Source organism: Morchella importuna (assembly GCF_003444635.1).
Source record: "Morchella importuna strain M04M26 chromosome Unknown Morimp01GS020, whole genome shotgun sequence".
Lineage (NCBI taxonomy): Eukaryota > Fungi > Ascomycota > Pezizomycetes > Pezizales > Morchellaceae > Morchella > Morchella importuna.
The window spans coordinates 475688-492265 of NW_025763417.1; the positions used below are offsets into that span (position 1 = coordinate 475688).

A 16578-nucleotide genomic window follows, 5' to 3' on the forward strand; every position below is an offset into this window, starting at 1 on the left:
GACGCGAAGGCTGGGTTATTATATCACTTTTTGTCATGCATGCTAATTTACCCCGCTACTCTAACCTGGGATGATTTGTGGGTACAGCAGAGCCTCAATCAAATAAACGGAACGCACGGACGTTTGTCGCAAACAAGCATACAGAATAGAACTCCCCTAACCCCCTGATCTACTTATGTCCTTGAACCCTAACCTTTTAACATATCGATAATTAAGAACCCTAACCTCCAATTTTATAGGTGATTGGCCTCACTCAATATGACACCATCAAACCGCTCTTTCAAGTTAAATAGCGCTTGATAGGGGGGGCAAGGAGCAACATCGCAGGATGAAAGAAAGAACAATCAAAAGAAAAACAAAACAACAATTCCAGTTCGCCTCTCCAACCCACCACAAATATAAAGAAAGTGTCTCAATAACAAAAGCGAAAGTTGATACGAATAACAGACAGAAAACCACTAACCACAGGCCGAAACCAATCCAAAGATGAAACCAAGAGAGAAAAAAGCTAGAAAGAGGGTTGCAGCTTGAGGTAAAAAGAGAAGAAAATATGGTAAAAAAATAATATTACATTCCATACGCAAACTCCGCATTACGCAGTCTAGCCATCAAAATTGAGACCCTACTATTCAGTGCCCGTAGACGTAGGATCATCTCCAGTACGACGCTTCTTTGCACTTGCGCCAACATCCATTGATGAGGGCCCTTCCTCCGGTGACCTTTTTCTTCCCGTTCCCTCAGAATTTGGGGTGGCATCGTGAACGGGAGAAGCATTCTTCTTCTCTTCACTGACTGAAGTGAGGGTTTCTACCGGAGCCACTGGAGCAACGGGAGCAACGGGAGCAACCGGGGCCACAGGAGCAACCGGGGCCACGGGAGCCACGGGAGCGATGGGAGCGATCGAGGCAACTTGGGTAACTGTAACTGGAGCAACTGGTGCTACTGGTGCTACTGGTGCTACTGGTGCTACTGGCGCAGGTCCCTGTGTAGATGCGATGGAAGGATCAAGATCAAAAATTTGATGCGTAGCCATATCTTCCCATCTAACCATATTATCGTGCGGCCCTTCAGGTTCAGGATTCTGGCTACCCTCTTTCGGGCCCCCCTGAGCAACTGCTAAGAAGTCATCAGTAATTTGTTCAAGAGAGGCGCCTGCGAATCCTTCATTAAGTGCTGGATCCAATGCCAATGACCCAGGTGCAGGTGATTGATCAGACGAAGGCATGACAGCATCTTGACTGTTGCCCCAACCGGCTAGAAGACTTTGCATGAGCAAGTCCGTGGTACTGGCGTTGTTGTTATGGTTATTGGCGTTGGCATTGGTATGAGGATTGTTGTTGTTATTGACGTTGATATTTCCCTTGGAAGAGCCATCCTGGCTCGACTCCTCCTCCTCACCTTCCTTAGTTTCACCGGAAGAACGTGGAGGTTTGGGTCTCTGACGGGGGCGAGCTTTGAAGCCGGCCGATTCATATCTTTCTGGAAATGCATTTCGGAACCTGGGAGTATTAGCTAATGAGGTTAACAAATGGAGATATGAGTCCCATACCGATCACGAAGATCTGTGCCCCGACGGTGATTTAAGTTCAACTGTGGATCATTTTGTATCTTTGACCAAGAAGCTCCGTGCTACTCATCGTTAGTACCCCTAACCCTTCTAAATAAATCACAGAAGAACTCACAATTTGGAATCCTTGAAGAAGACGCGAATCTTCTTCTTGTGTAAATTCTCTCCTTTCACGACGCTGTACTTTCGGAAAACTCTTTGGAATTCCAAGTTTCTCTAGAACCTGGGCATGGTGAAGCTCTGTCCTCGTAGCTTTCCTTTTTCCCTTATCACTGTCTGGTGCCTTTGGAGTTCTGGGTGCTACCGGAGAAACCGCAACCGGTTCGACTGGAGTAGCAGCAGGTCGTGACTGTGAACCTGTATCAGACTCTTCTCCTGACCCACGTGCATTCGCTTTTTTATATTCTTTTGGGAAACACGTGCGAAACCTAACCCACTGGATTAGTATTTCAGGCAGGGTAACGTAAAACGATATCTCAAGGGACTAAACCTGTCTTTCAAGTCTACAGATGAACGACCGTTAAAGTGAAACTGAGCATCGTCGAGAACTTTTTTCCAATTACCAACACCGTGCTGGGGAGAAACCAAAGTATCAGCGTCCATGTTGCCACACCAAAATTACGCGCGAAAAAAAAAAGAAAAGGAAAGAAAAGGCCTACAATATGACATCCTTTGATCAAATCATTAGTTTCCTCCTCTGTCCATTTCCTTCTTGCCCTTCGATTTGAGCTTTTCCCTCCGACCGACGAAGAGGTGGGTCTATTAGGTGTTGTTGCTCCTTTGGACGACTGACCCTCGGTTGTCGCCAGTGCGGATGGTAGAAGCGCTGGATACGACCGGCTTCCTGATGGAGTTGCATTATGGTCTTGGCGGTTCTCCGCCGCCGCCGCATTCTCTTTCTCGCTCTTTACTGTGTCGATATCCATTGATGGGGCCATGGGTGCAGGTTGAGGTTTCATTCGCGCTGTTAAAGTTATGGATTCCTCAAGCCCATCCTGCGCATCTTGACGTTGTGAAGGTTCTTTCGGCACGTCTGTCGGGGAAGACTGCTGCTGTTGTTGTGGATTATGCTGTTGATGCTGCTGTTGCTGTTGATGCTGCTGCTGCTGCTGTTGTTGCTGCTGCTGCTGCTGAGATGTCTGTGACTGTTGTTGCTGTTGCTGATTCGGTTCTCGCCGACCCTGTTGGTATTGTGGAGAGCTGTACGCATCTTGACTCGTGGATGGTTCGAGCGGCGCCGGACGATCTCTCGGCTGAGAGTCGGACCCGGAAGGGTAGGGAGGAACGTCGCGGATTGGGGGCAGGTTGAGAGCAGCCAGAAGATGGCTGGACATGTCCATTGTGGAGTTGAAAACGCAGCTACAAAGCTGGGACTACTGTAATTGAATATCGGCAAACCGTAAATGTAAGCGGGAGGAGGAAGGCAAAAAAGTGGTAGTAATGGTGGTTGGTAGTGGGGGGGGGGGGTGGTGGGCGAAGGAAAGCGTGACAAGGCAAGAAGACAGAGGAAGGGTGGAGGTGCTTGTTACTTGGGCGGCCAAAGACCCAGTAGCGACAATAAGCCGCAGACGAAGGGAACAGGAGCGGTTGTGTACCCCAGCCCGTTACATAATCGGTCAACACCGGCAAGCAAACAAAAGGAAAAAGTAAAAGTAGCATATACAAGTAGCGGTGAGAGATCGAATTCAAGAATACAAATGCATTCTTTTCTTGTTCCCTGTTGATACGTTACGCAGAGAAAACCCACAGTGCGGGAACATAGACGTGTACTGTCTCAATTCTTATCTGGAACCTCACTTGTGGTATTGAGTAGAGTACTTTGCAGCATATAAAGCACACACCATCTGTAGCCTGGACCAACACTTGAGTTCCTGTCCTGTCTTGTGCAGAATACGCGAATACGATATACCGGCAGCAGCAACAGGCGCGCAGTTGTTAGGCACAGGCGCCTTCTTCAATACCTAGAGTGATACCTCGCAAAACAAAATAATTGAGGTCTATCCAATATGATGTATTCGCCATATACCTTACCACCGTTTTTCCATTTTATTTTCGCGACGCTAGAACCGCTCTCTACGTACGTATGTTTAACATTACATATCTTAGTCGACGCTTTCATAATCCCAGTCATGAAATATCACTACAAAAACACTATTCTAACTTTATGCGCTGAATTAGGTTATCTGGCTTCTTGTATCCGTACCTCTCGCCAGAGAGGTTCCTGAACGAGCAAGTCCCGACGATACCTCTTATCCAGCACACAGGCATATCAGATAATGTCCGAGGAAGTGTCCTGCAGCTAGCAAACTGCTACCTCTTGCTTTGCATGTGCTCCTTAGCTGTTCTCAGGACAACAAGTGAGAAAACTGTCGTCAGGAACTTTCTCATTGCATTGTTGCTTGGAGATATTGGTCACCTGTAAGGAAGCGTCTGCACAGTCTGTGTAGCAGGAATTTCGGCTTACTCGATGTGTAATAGCTATTTCACCTGGAGCGCCTTAGGGACAGAGCTTTTCTTCGACCCTACTCGGTGGAACGCACTGACAGGTGGGAATGTTGGAGCTACAGTAAGTCACGTCAAAAAACTCATAGTTTCATCCATGCTCCATGTGTGCTGATCCCACCTAGTTATTCCTTCTTCTGACACGAACTTTGTACTTGATTGGATGGGGATTTACCCCTCAGTCTCCCATCAACTCGGCGAAGAAAAAGGCATAGGATTAAAGAATGAAGCGTGACTGTTAAATTTTAGTTATCGTATACCCCGGCAATCAGTAAATTTCAATAGATATATCTCTTGTCCCTTAAGTCCCATGTTGATAGGGTCACGTGATGTGCAAGTAACCGTGTAAGCTCCTTAGCCTTAGCCCCACCCAACACTGTAATGTACCTACTTCGTCCAAGAACAACCTACCTTCAAGCCACTCACGCGACAATGTCCAAAAATAACGAAGACCTTTCTGACGACTTTGTCGCTTCTCTTCTCTCCAAGGAAGCCAGCGAGAAAAACATCAAATACTCAGCACTTGGACTACAAGCATTCCTCCCGAAAAGGTTAGCTCCAGGACCTCACCTCACAGCACCATCGGCGGAAGGCTAACGATGTAGATCTGCGACAAATGCCCCCAAACCAAATACGCGTTTCCTCCGCAATATTGTTCGCGAAGCGGACAACCATAATGCGGCACTACTTGCGAGGGAGGCAGAAGAATCGAAGGAGCGATTGCGTCAACTACACTTGAAGGAAAGAGCCAGACGTCGAGGTGAAGTGGATGGAGTTCCTGTCGAGAAATCCAGAGCGGCACAGAGACCAGATAGACAGATTTACACAGTCGGGGCAAAGCGTAAACTGCTATCTACAAGAGGCGGCGCGCGGAATGGTCTAGATCGAGACAAGGATGGCGATAGGAAGAGGCGGCGTTCTAGGAGTAGGGAAGGCAAAGAGGATGGACGCACTAGAAGGCATAGGAGTAGGTCCATGGATAGAATAAGTCGCAGCCCGAGTTTTGAGAAGGAAAAAGGGCGGCGTAGACAGGGGAGTAGATCACGAGAGCGCAGGAGATCAGGAGAACGCAAACGAGACAGATCTCGAGAACATCGATCTGACGGCCGAAGGGAAAGTCACAGACATCATTCCTCTCGCTATTACGACTCGAAGGACAAGGAGAGTTCCCGTCATTCCCACCGTTCCCGTTCCCCTTCTCACTCCCGTGAAAGGGATGGCGACAAGTCCAAGTCCACCTTGAGCTCCCATAGATTCGACAAGAAAGACCGCTCCTCAGAAACCTCAAAGTCGCACTCGTCGCGCCCTCGCTCTCCACGCCGTCGTCCTGAGGAATCTGATGCTGATCACGAGCGCCGTCGTAAACGTAGGAAGGAAATGGAACTGGTCGAAGAGCCAGGCCGTTCCTCTCGCGCCTCTACCGACCCCCTAGATGATATCATTGGCCCTAAACCTACTCCGGCTACGCGCATTCGGGGACGAGGCACCTTATCAGGTGCCTCTGCTATGGATGCGCGGTTCAGCGAAAGCTATGATCCTTCTCTAGACGTACAGCCAGATGTTGCTGATGGAGATGATTGGGATGATGCTCTCGAGGCATATAGGGATCGCCAGAAGTGGAAGGCCTTGGGGGCGGAGAGGTTGAGAAACGAGGGATTCGGAGAGGATTTCATCAAGGCATGGGAGAACAACGATACAAAGAACAAGGCGAATATCAAGTGGTCGAAGGAGGGTGTGAGGGAATGGGATAGGGGAAAAGTGATTGAAGAAGGGGAGGTGAAGGTAAAGGCTATCTGGTCGAAGGATTAGTATAGAGGCACTAAAAATCATGCACTGTACCTGCACATATCCCCAGCCCTGTATAATAATACGCAATTACATAGTTAGGAGTATTAATAGCACAGCTCCATTTCTAACCTAAACCACCAAGGATTTCAGCTGTACTCTGTATATTTTGGATTGATCAGCCCCAATTCAAAATCACTTAGAAGCTTCCAATTGTAAGACCGAAGCACAACTCAGAAGGTTTCCAGGGATAGTTGATTCTCTACATAGGGGTGCCAGTGACTTTTGTTAAACTTACGGAATCACCCCTAACCCAAGCCCTCACGTCACCGAGTGACGCGCCATGATCGACTTCAAACATAATTTTTTGTGTGGAACAACGCAAGATCAATATGAGCTACACCACCACTATTAAAAAAAGATTCTCAACCTCTTCACTTCAACTCGATCCTAGAGGGACCGCGGTAACCCCGGGTGGGGAAGTAGCATCTTAATAACTCTATGAGCCCGTGTATAATCTACCAAGAATATTAGACAGCACAAGATTGATATATACGGTACTATATATCACGACCAGTCGCTCTAAGCTTATATATATATATATGATTTTAGAAGAGAATTCGGAGTCTACACCTACATTGTTATAACGCCTAATATCTAACATGCTATGTAGGCCATGCACAAGTGTGGGGCGTCTCAGGAAGGATTCTCTTCAGGATTCCCTTTCTTAGCATACTCTCCACAGCGTTTAATACTATCTAGAATTAGAAATACGGAACTTATATCTAGCGCGCACGCTCCTCTTATCAGTCCCTGGTCCCAATGTAATATACGCAGCCCAGCACACCCAAGCATTTCTGGGCGATTGGGGACAGAGGGCCCTGAATGGCAGACTACATATATACATTTCGAGGATAGGACGCGTCAATACAGACGTACACATAGTTTTGTTGTCATACATGTTTTGATAACCGCAGTCCGGACCATAGGCCTCGACCACTTGTACCAATTGTTTGAGACATTCATGGTAGAGTATGAGTACATGCAGTCACTATTATAATAGCTTGCTCTCGCCAAGTTAGCACGAAAACGGCCTTATAGGTTAAGGTATCTCTCGAGAAGGAATTTTGCTCGGGGAGGCATAGACCGGATAAACGTCTACTGTTGTATTGTAGGTACCTATCTCTCCTTACTACTCCAACTTTCGGCCTTAGGATTTTCAGGTGACTGATATCATATAGGACAGGGCGTACTCAGAGTGGGTAAAAGTACCGTGACACATATTAATGTGTTAGATAGCACTGGCTATAAAAATCTGGAATCTACGGAATTTTAAACACTAAAACTTTTCCGGAAAGCCAAAAAAAGAAAAAGAAGAAAGAAAGGCCTTGGCCTGTCAACGATATCTACCCCACAAAACAGACCCATGCAAAAAAAAAAAAAAAAAAGTCAACTAATGGTATCGTTCAGTACCGCCTACCTGGGGACCAGCGCCTCTAACCCTTCTACAACACTGCGATACCACCTCCCCATGCTCTCCCTCTCAGCCTTCCCCTCGGCCCTGGCGCTATCCCTCATCCTCACCGCCTCACTCGCAAACCTCTCCAATCCTTCCTTATCCAACTCCAATGGCTCAATCTCGCTTTCTAGCTCTGCCAGGACCTTCTTCCTCTTCGGCAGCTCTCTCTCGACCGCATCCAACTCCTTCTCCAACCTTGCCAGCTCCGCCTCACGCTCTCCAAGAAGCGCAACCGTCTCGTCAAGCGGCATCTGTCGCCCCTTCTCCAGCTCATCAATGCGCGCCTCTAGTGCCAACGTTTCACCTGGAAGTGTGGCCGCTGCGGTGCTCCATCCAGACAACTGGCTGTAAGTGGCAGTCAACCGCTGCGAGAGCGCCTCGAGCTCGACAAGGATCGCATCTACAGATGCTTTCGACTCCTTGAGGGCAGCCTTCTCAATTACGAGTTGGGCTTCGAGGGCGTCGTTCTCAGCGGGTTCGACAATGAGTGGTGGGTCTTCTGTGATGGCGCGAAGGAACTTTTCCTTTGTCACTTGCTCGAGGTAGCTGAAGCGCAGCTTTGAGAAGAGTTCCTATACAGCCGGGCTAGAGCTTAGCCTTGAGGTTTTTATATGAGGGAAGGAAGAAGGAGGAGCGCACTTTATAGTGACTTAGGTCGGCCTGCAGGGCTGCCGGGGTGCTACTGTCCCAGGCTCCAGAAGCATCGCTGCTTTGTGTGAGGTCATTGGTATCGAAAGGCGCGAGTGGGGAGACACTGGCACGGAGCTTGAGGATCGTAAAGTCGTGTTTTTGGATTTTTTGAAGGGTTTCCAGAAGGGCGGTATAGTCAGCGGTGGGTGTTTCTGTCGCCATTTCAATTGGAGAGGTATGGGGTTGGATAAAGACAAGGTGATACGGTATCGAGCTAGGCAGCAAGAGCGCGCGCGACGGAGGTTGCCGTGACGCGGCGTCAGGTGCTAGCTTGCAACGTCCAGCGGTAATGATCGAAACAACAAGTGTCTGGTAATACATTTTTGGAAGGTGCGAAAAGCGAAAAGACACATACTTGTAACAACAACACACATATTAAAGCTCCTTGGACAACTAATCTGGACCAGTCAAGCTAGGATGTCAGGCTACGACTTTACCTTAGTCTTAGAGCCGAGTTATCTCACAATTTCATCTTGGGATTTTGTCTCTCACGAGCCTAAATATCTCTTGAGACGACTTGATTTATGTTTTTTGTTTTAAAGGGGTTCAGTTCGGCGCAACCTAGTGGACAAAATGTGTCAGGCCAACGGCACACTTTACCCACTAAGCTAAGAAGTGGTTGGTGATTGTATCGAAAGATACAGGTACTTGATCCTTCCTAAAAGTACCTGCTCCCCGGTCCCACCACCTCCTATCGTGTTGCACAGTCTCTTCTGCTTATTCTCCTGCTAATACTACTACTTAGTTACTTACTAATTCCTGTTGTGGTCTGCTACTGCTCCACTACTAATCCTACTACCTGTCGTGGTCCGCTGCCGCTCCTGCCAGTAATACTACTACTTTTTGTGGTCCGCTGCTGCTCATACCTGTCCTCCCCCTATCCCTATCGCTAACTGAAGCCAATAGAAATGCTTCCTGATGACGGTCGACAAGACTATACTGTTTAGACAAGTAATACAGAGGGAAACCGACAACCCGGAGGCTTCGACGTTGCTACAAGAAGTGCGTACGTTACCGCGGGAAGGGAACGGGTTAACCCAATGTAGGAGCCGTTCTGGCTTCGAGCCACCCTCATGCGGTATTACCATTGAAGCTAGCTTAAAAACAAGAGCCGACTCGTCCACACACCACACAGCCAAAAGCACCAATGAAATCGTAATCAGCATAGGGGTGGTTGCATGGTCTAGAGGTATAGGGGTCTTGCCCTGTACAAAAACCTACGATCGTTCGACTCCCCCTCCGGACGTAGCGCAGGAGATGTAGCAGCACTAGGCTGTGAACTCTTTTTGCTGGCGCCACAAAATATTTTTTTTTTCCCCTTTTGCCCTTTAATCCTCCGCCCTGCCTGATGGATAAATTTAAAGAAGCTTACTCTCGGGTTTGATTTGAACTTTTGTGTTTTGTCTCACGAATGTGGGATATCTTGAAGCGTTTGGATTTTTCCCCCGCTAGAAGTTCTGGTGTGAGTCGTAGTTTCATTCTGACACTTTTAGATCGTTTATCATTCTCGAATTTGCTAAAAGCTAGCTTAAGGCGCCAGTGAGAGGGGTTTTTGTTTGATTTAACGATTGAGTATAGGCATAAGTAAAAAGATCTAGATAGTTGAATTGGCTCATATAGACCACATTATACAAGTTCCTCAGCTCGTGGCCAAAAGTGTATCAATTCTTGCCGTCCCGAGACTCAATGCTCTAACTAATTGGAAGGGGCATTTTTTTTTTTTTTTTTTTTTTTTTTTTAATTCACTAATTATTGGAAGGGGCATCATTGTATGGTTTTTGTCCAAAACCTATATCTTGATAGAAGGACAAAATATGGGGGAGGGGATTCTCCCCGGTTTTCTTCTTTTTTTTTTATTACTTTACTGACTGACAGGTTTAGTACTAATGGGATGATGTGCTAATCGTGGTAAACTACCGTGGTGATGGATGTTGCCATTACATATAAACGTTTCATAATATACATGTACTTTGTCTTTGAGACATTTTATTCTCAACCGTGTTCATATTGAGAGGACTCCTAGGCCTCCGGCCTCCCATCAATCTACACAATGCATTTTCTGCACTCGGTTTTTTTTTTTTTTTTTACTTTACTTCACAAATATCATCACACGCCCGCAAGTAAATTAGGCTCTATATATGGCCCACTTTGTCTGTCTTCCTTTTTGTCTTGTTTATTTGATCGATCGAGCTATTACATATACACAGACACAATTTATATATACACTCCCAGATGCCAAACGCCAAGAACGAGTGACATCCCATGACCGCGCTTCCAGTGGAGTACACTTAACTTCATGGCACAGTAGTAGGTACACTCATGATTAAAACAACATAACTTTTCTTTTCCAATAGAAAAAAAAAAAAAAAAAATTCTGGTTCTTGCGTATTCCGTAATTTCCCAGCATGATGCGCAACGCAATATATTTTTGTTTTTCCCGAACCCGCTTTCCAAAAGGGACAAAAGAAAACTAAAAGAAACGACAGAAACGATGGGTAGCTAGAAAAAAGGGGACGTAAAAAAAAAAAAAAAGAAAAAAAAAAGAGAAGATAACGAAGGAAGGAAAGAAAGAAAAAGAGAATTAAACCTATCATCTACTTACAGTAAAGAAAGAAAGAAAAAAGAGAGAACCAAAAAGAAATAGAAATAAAAAACAAAAAGACACCAGCAAGACCCAATTCCAAGTCCAAGGTCCACGAAAAGAAAAACCAAACCAAATTCCCAGCACCCAAGAAGAAGAAAAAAAAAAAAAAAAAAAAAAAGAGAAAAAAAAATTCCCACTAAAACACCCCCCTTACACTCTCGAGCACCTCCCCCTCCTCGTCATAAACAGCACCAGACTCACACTCGTATCATTCTCGCCCATGACGGGCGACGGCTCGGCGAGCTTCTCCCACGGCTTGACGGGATAGTCAATCATCTTGCCGCGCTGGAAGGCCTTGAGCCACTCTGTGCCGCTGCTGCTGCCAATGAGGTAGGACATGCGCGGCGTTGGCTTCTTGCCGCGTGTGAAGCGGCGGATGTGCTGTGTTGTTTCGTCGGGGAGGTCTGTTGTTGTGTGCATGTTAGTAGGGTGGTAGGGTGGTAGAAGAAGAAGGAGGGGAGGGGAGGGGGGAGGGGGGGAGACGTACCGTCAATGAAGCTGCTCGTGATGTCGAATACGAAATCAAACAACTCTTCATCCTTCCTCACAAACTCATGCTGTTCACCATCCACATTAGCCCACCACCCCTCTTCACCCCCAGAACAACACAAAAAACATAACATACCTGCAACAACGCCCCCAACCCCACCACCAACCTCCCCCCTCCGCCACGCCCCCCCTCCCCCCAAACGCACCCCGATGCAGCACCACAACCCTCAAAAATAGCAACAACCAGCACCGCCACTCACCCACATCCACCTCCCACCCCTCCTCCATCCCGCCCACAATCATGACCAGCTTCTCCGCCAGCGCCGCCGCCACGCCCGGCACGCCCCCCGGCGGGATGCTGTATGCCGTGGCCTCAATCACCGCCAGCAGCGCCCGTGCGAGCGCCTCGCCGCCCTCGGGCAGCGACGGCTCCAGCGGCCCCAGACACAGCCGCACGGGCGGGAAGGTGGACGACGAGAGGAGCAGCTCCTCGGCGTAGTGTCGGATCTGCGCGGCGCACTCGGCGTTCAGCACTGAGACGAGGTCCGTCCAGATGTTGACGCGGTCCTTGAACGTCGCTGCGATGCCCTGGAAAAACGGCTTCGTAAGTGGATTCTCCTGCTCCCCTCCTCCCACCCCTCCCACCCCTCCCACCCCTCCTCCTCCCACAGCACCACCACCACTACCACAACCACCAGACCCAAAAATAATCCTCATCTTCAACTGACACAACCCGATCGAAAAGTCATTCGCATACTGCACCAACTGCGCCACCTGCACCTCCGGGTCCAAATCCGTACTATCCCCCGACTCGGCATCATCCAACAAATGATCCACCAGCCTCCTCAACCACAGCAGCACCCCCGGCCCGCCCCGCCGACTCAACGGCTCCACCACCTCCTCCAGCAGCGTCTGCGGCCGCTCCGTCGCCACCCCCCTCAACAGATCCAGCACCCCGCGCGACAACACCAGCGCGCGCAGCCGCTGCGTCAGCTGCGCCTGCTGCTCCGCACACAGCGCAATCGCGCGGCGCAGCAGGCGCACAAACAGCGCGGGGGCCGCCTGCGCGAAGCTCTTCCGCTTGCGGCGCAGGCTGTACATGTCGCACTGCGAGAGCGCGGGGAGCAGCGGCGCGGTGAGCAGCTCGAGCGTCTGTGCGATCAGGTCGGCGGTGGGTTTTGGCGCGGCGAGCGTGCCCGTGACGACGGTTCTGAGCGCGAGGGTGGAGGATGCGACGAGGATGGAGAGCGTGTGCAGCAGCGGGAGGGGCGGGCGGCTGCTGGACTGCAGCAGCCGCGTGATCCAGCTGTGCATGAGGTCGTCGAACATGGGCGTGTCGAACTGGCGCAGCTTTGTGAGGTAGCCCACGGAGGACGCGAGCTGGCCCTGGCTCTGGGCGCCGGCGTCGTCGAAGGTCGTCTCGACCTTTGATACGATGGTCTCAAACAGCCGCGAGAGGTTGTGGTTATCAATTGACGCTCCCGCGGCAAGCAGCCGGTCAATCTCCTCGTTCCCACCATCAAAGACATCCGCCATCGTGTCCGACACCGGCGAATTCGCCATCCCAACCCTCGGCTCGCACCTCGCCTGCGCCGCCAGATCCTCCTCCAGCTGCCGTCGTATCTCCCCACTCGCGCCAGGCACCGCCGCCAGCTCCGCCAGCGCCACCACCAAGAACCGCTCCAACCTGCGCCGCAGCTGCAGCTTCTTATACCGGTTGTGCAGCAGCCGGAGACACTCATTTACGGCGCCGAGCGCCGAGAACGCCTCGGCATTATAGCTGACCGTGTCTGCGGCCTCACTCAGCGTGCTGCTGCTGTCTGACGAACTCACCATCTTGACCACGTCCACCAGCACCGCCATGTCCTGGAACATCTCGAGCAGGCCCCGCAGCAGCACAAACTGGCCCGTCGTGACCGCCGTGATGCCGACCTCGACGCTCAGGTCGCGCCAGTTGTCGCGCCCCACGGGCGCCCCCTTGACTACATGCATGCGCACGTTATCGCGGATCCAGATGCCCAGCTCACACATGACCGTCCTTGACAGTCCCGCGAAGAAGGCCGTCTCCCGCTCCGTCAGCGCCTCCTCAGCGCCATCGCCCGCCAGCCGCCCCGCCAGTATCTCTTTCGCCTGTGCCAGCGCGCGCGCCTCCTCGGTCACGTCGTAGCCCGCGTTCGCGAGCAGGATCTTGCGCAGGTTTCGGTGCGCGGTGGGCGCGGTGTAGACTGGGATCTCGGCGAGCAGGCGCACATGGCACGGGTTTGAGGCGTGCATGGTGTCGAAGCCGTAGAGCGACCCGCGGGCGATGAGCCACTTCATGTAGGCTGCGAGGGCGAACGTCTTGCTGCGTACGAGCTCGCTGATGAGTAGGTATGCGTCGTGCTTGCTTCCGGCGACCTTTGTGCCGAATGTTTCGAGGAAGTGGAGGAGCTGCTCGTGGACGGCGGCGGGGCTGGTGCGTGCGGCGGCGGCGCGCAGGAGCGCTGCGGCGATGTAGACGCGGTGCACGCCGACGCGGAGGGAGGTGGTGCCCCATTCGCAGAGCACCTGGACGAGGTCTGCGGGGGCCATTGTGGTGGTGGAGCTGTAGCATTTGGCCCAGAGCTCGTCGAGGTTGTAGGGCAGGGTGATGGCGTCGAGGGTGTTGATGAGCTTGCGCTGGGGGGAGAGCGTGGTGGCGGCTTTGGCGTTGTGGTCGAGGGGCGCGAGGAGGTTCTTGTTGCGCGCGGTGAGGTTGGCGAGGCAGCTGCGGATTGTGGGGTTGCGGCGGTGGACGGAGCGCGAGAGGACGTCTTTGTAGCCGTCCCAGGAGTTGGCGATGACGAGTGATTCGCGGTGTGAGACGAGGATGTCCTAGAATGTGCTCAGCGGGCTGCGGCAATGAGAAGGGGGGAGGGCGGAGTGGGTTACAGCTAACATGACGCTCAGCCTATGCATCAGCGGTGCATATACTTCGTTCTCCTCCGCGGCGATTATCTGCAGTCGGTCAGTATCGTGCCCCGGGGGTGCATTGATGGGACGGAACCTACCGCTTCCGCCTTCCCCAGCAGCGCCTCCGCAAGACGGCGGCCGAGTCGCCGCGTGCGGAGAAGCTCGTCCCAGTAGATGCTCGACAGCATGTACGCCATCGGCAGCATATCCAGCGAGCAGGCCTCCAGGAAGCCCAAGAACCACTCCAAGAACAGCGTCTTATCCAATAAGTTCTCCCAGTACAGATGCGCCGATAACCGGATCCTATACCACCATATCAAAGTGAGCAACATTTCCAATTGCAAAAATATATATAAAAAAAAAAAGAATGGAGAGAATCCTCACGCATAGAGCATCTTCGCCTTCCACCCCTCCGTCGCCGTGCACCCCACAATCGTCTTCTCCAAGAACCTCGTCACCTGCGTCGTCCACTCCTTAATCCACTTTGTCTCGCTACCAACCGCAAACGACCCCACGCCCTTCCTCTTGAGCCCACGCAGCTCATTCGCACCGACACACCTCGCGAACCAGACGGCGCGCGCCGTCGGCACGCCCTTCGCCGTGCACTGGTCGAGCAGCACGGGGCCCTTGAGCCCATGCGGGATGGTGCGCGACAGCTTCCTCAGCGACACATTCGGGCTGGCCAGATCTCTTAGCCAGGCCTCTCTCCGGGCGTCGGGCAGCGTGACGCGCGGTGGCGGCTTAAATGTCGAGGGGGCCGTGAAGCGGCCGTATTTCTGGCGCTTGTCGAGGACGGTGAGGAAGAGGGATGACATTGTGGCCAGGCCGGCCTTTTGCTTGAAGATGGGGGTGAGGGAGGCGCGCGCGGAGGCTTGCTCGTTCTGCGGAGGTAAGTAGGGGGCCTTGGAGTAGGAGGCGGGGGAGAGGGAGAGGGAGGAGGGGGGATGGGGGATGGGGTGCGGACATTGCCTTTGCCGACAAAGAGTTTGTCGAATTGGCCGTTGCGGGCTTGGGCGTCGGTGACGTGGTCTTCGGCGTGGTTTCCGCGCCAGGGGAAGAAATCGGTGCATCCTGTGTTGTGCGGGGGGTCAGTTTTCTGTGTGTAGCAGTAGTTGGGGGAGGGCAGTAGCTGTAGCAGTAGCAATGGTAGAGAGCCAATACCGCGCCCACCACAACCCACTGCCAACCAACCAGCCAGCCAACCACAACGCGCACGGGTAAGCACTCACTTGACTCTGGATACAGCTGCGCCGGCGGCGGCGGCTCCAGCACGTACGGCTTGGGCTTATTATCCCTCCTTGGGCCGGGCCTCGCAAAGTCGGCCTTACTCGGCTGTGGTAGTATCTGCTTCTGCTTCTGCTGTTGCTGCTGCTGCAGCCTCCCCCCGCCGCCGACGAAGAGGACGAGGACGAGGACGAGGGTGTAGCAGTGGCTATAGTTGTAGATGTTGTGGTTGTAGTAGTAGTAGTAGTAGTCGACGAGGAGTAGACCTTTGACGGTTGGATGAAGAGCGGCGACGGGGATGGCGCGGCGGCAAAGCGCAGGCGGCGGCGCGTGCGTGAGTTCTGCGTGGCCGTCTTGGGGCAGAGGTGCGCGCCCTCGTAGGTGCGGGTGGTGGCCTCGGCGAGGTCGAGCGGCAGCGGGGGGTGGGCGTGGGGTGTGTGGGATGCGTGTCGGGGCCGGTGAGGTCGACGAAGATGGGGGGCGAGGGGCGCGGGGGGGGGGCTTGGTGCGGGGACGGTGGTGGCCGTAGGCGGACATTGTGGAGTCCGTTGAGGGGTGAGAGTGATATCTCGAGAGGGAGAGGGTGTGTGGGTGTGGAGGCAGCAGAAAGGGTAGAGTTATGAGTTAGATGGGTGCAGCAGGTGCATGCAATGGGGAGAGACACGATTAGTAACCAGAGACAGAGGATTAGCAGTCAGTGCATGATGGTGATGGACGGTAAATACTGAGGCAGTGCATGTACATATTCTACAATCCCACACTCACTCTCACACTCACACTCACACTCTCACTCACTCTCCCCGATCACACCCCTACAAAGCCATTCTCTGCCCCATTCAAGAAAGCAGCCAAGTGTGCAACCCGGGATGGATGGGAGATGGACCGTGCACACAGCACAAGGGAGGAAGGTAAGAAGGGAGACAACCCAGCCCGGGCTCTGCTGGTACGGGGCCGTCACCGTCCAGTGGATGTGGGGTACCACACAATCCCCTTCCAGAGCTGTCTGCCTAGTAGTAATCCACCCAAAATCACTCGGGTCACATCTCTACTCTACTCGGCGCCCGAATCGCCTGTCGAGCGAGTGAGTCTCCCTCCCTCTGCACATCAACCCAACCGGCAATGCTTCGGCTGCATCGCTCCCAACGGTGGGCGCGCATATGACAAGACGTAACCACGCATGCCCCATCCATCCCCAGGCACCGTTCTTTCCTTCCGTCCGCTGTGGAT

General features: G+C 52.1%; 5 protein-coding genes across 5 annotated transcripts; 2 read left to right on the forward strand and 3 right to left on the reverse strand.

The window, feature by feature from the left end:
* Positions 1-625: 625 nt before the first annotated feature.
* LAJ45_06741 (uncharacterized protein) lies at positions 626-2907 on the reverse strand (the record flags this gene model as incomplete). The annotated part of the gene is made up of 5 exons (XM_046116303.1): positions 626-1499; positions 1550-1629; positions 1683-1995; positions 2058-2140; positions 2227-2907. 5 exons carry the CDS (start codon positions 2905-2907, stop codon positions 626-628), a joined length of 2031 nt encoding a protein of 676 aa, XP_045970506.1.
* A 666-nt stretch (positions 2908-3573) lies between these two features.
* LAJ45_06742 (uncharacterized protein) lies at positions 3574-4284 on the forward strand (the record flags this gene model as incomplete). Its single annotated transcript, XM_046116304.1, has 4 exons — positions 3574-3644; positions 3746-3985; positions 4046-4133; positions 4195-4284. 4 exons carry the CDS (start codon positions 3574-3576, stop codon positions 4282-4284), a joined length of 489 nt encoding a protein of 162 aa, XP_045970507.1.
* Positions 4285-4501: 217 nt separating this feature from the next.
* LAJ45_06743 (uncharacterized protein) lies at positions 4502-5878 on the forward strand (the record flags this gene model as incomplete). The annotated part of the gene is made up of 2 exons (XM_046116305.1): positions 4502-4620; positions 4675-5878. The coding sequence occupies 2 exons, from the start codon at positions 4502-4504 to the stop codon at positions 5876-5878; spliced, it is 1323 nt and encodes a 440-aa protein (XP_045970508.1).
* A 1452-nt stretch (positions 5879-7330) lies between these two features.
* Positions 7331-8384, reverse strand: LAJ45_06744 (uncharacterized protein; the record flags this gene model as incomplete). The annotated part of the gene is made up of 2 exons (XM_046116306.1): positions 7331-7945; positions 8013-8384. The coding sequence occupies 2 exons, from the start codon at positions 8382-8384 to the stop codon at positions 7331-7333; spliced, it is 987 nt and encodes a 328-aa protein (XP_045970509.1).
* Positions 8385-10857: 2473 nt separating this feature from the next.
* On the reverse strand, positions 10858-15888 carry LAJ45_06745 (uncharacterized protein; the record flags this gene model as incomplete). The annotated part of the gene is made up of 8 exons (XM_046116307.1): positions 10858-11111; positions 11195-11296; positions 11364-14049; positions 14107-14172; positions 14226-14430; positions 14512-15008; positions 15092-15198; positions 15357-15888. The coding sequence occupies 8 exons, from the start codon at positions 15886-15888 to the stop codon at positions 10858-10860; spliced, it is 4449 nt and encodes a 1482-aa protein (XP_045970510.1).
* Positions 15889-16578: the final 690 nt, after the last annotated feature.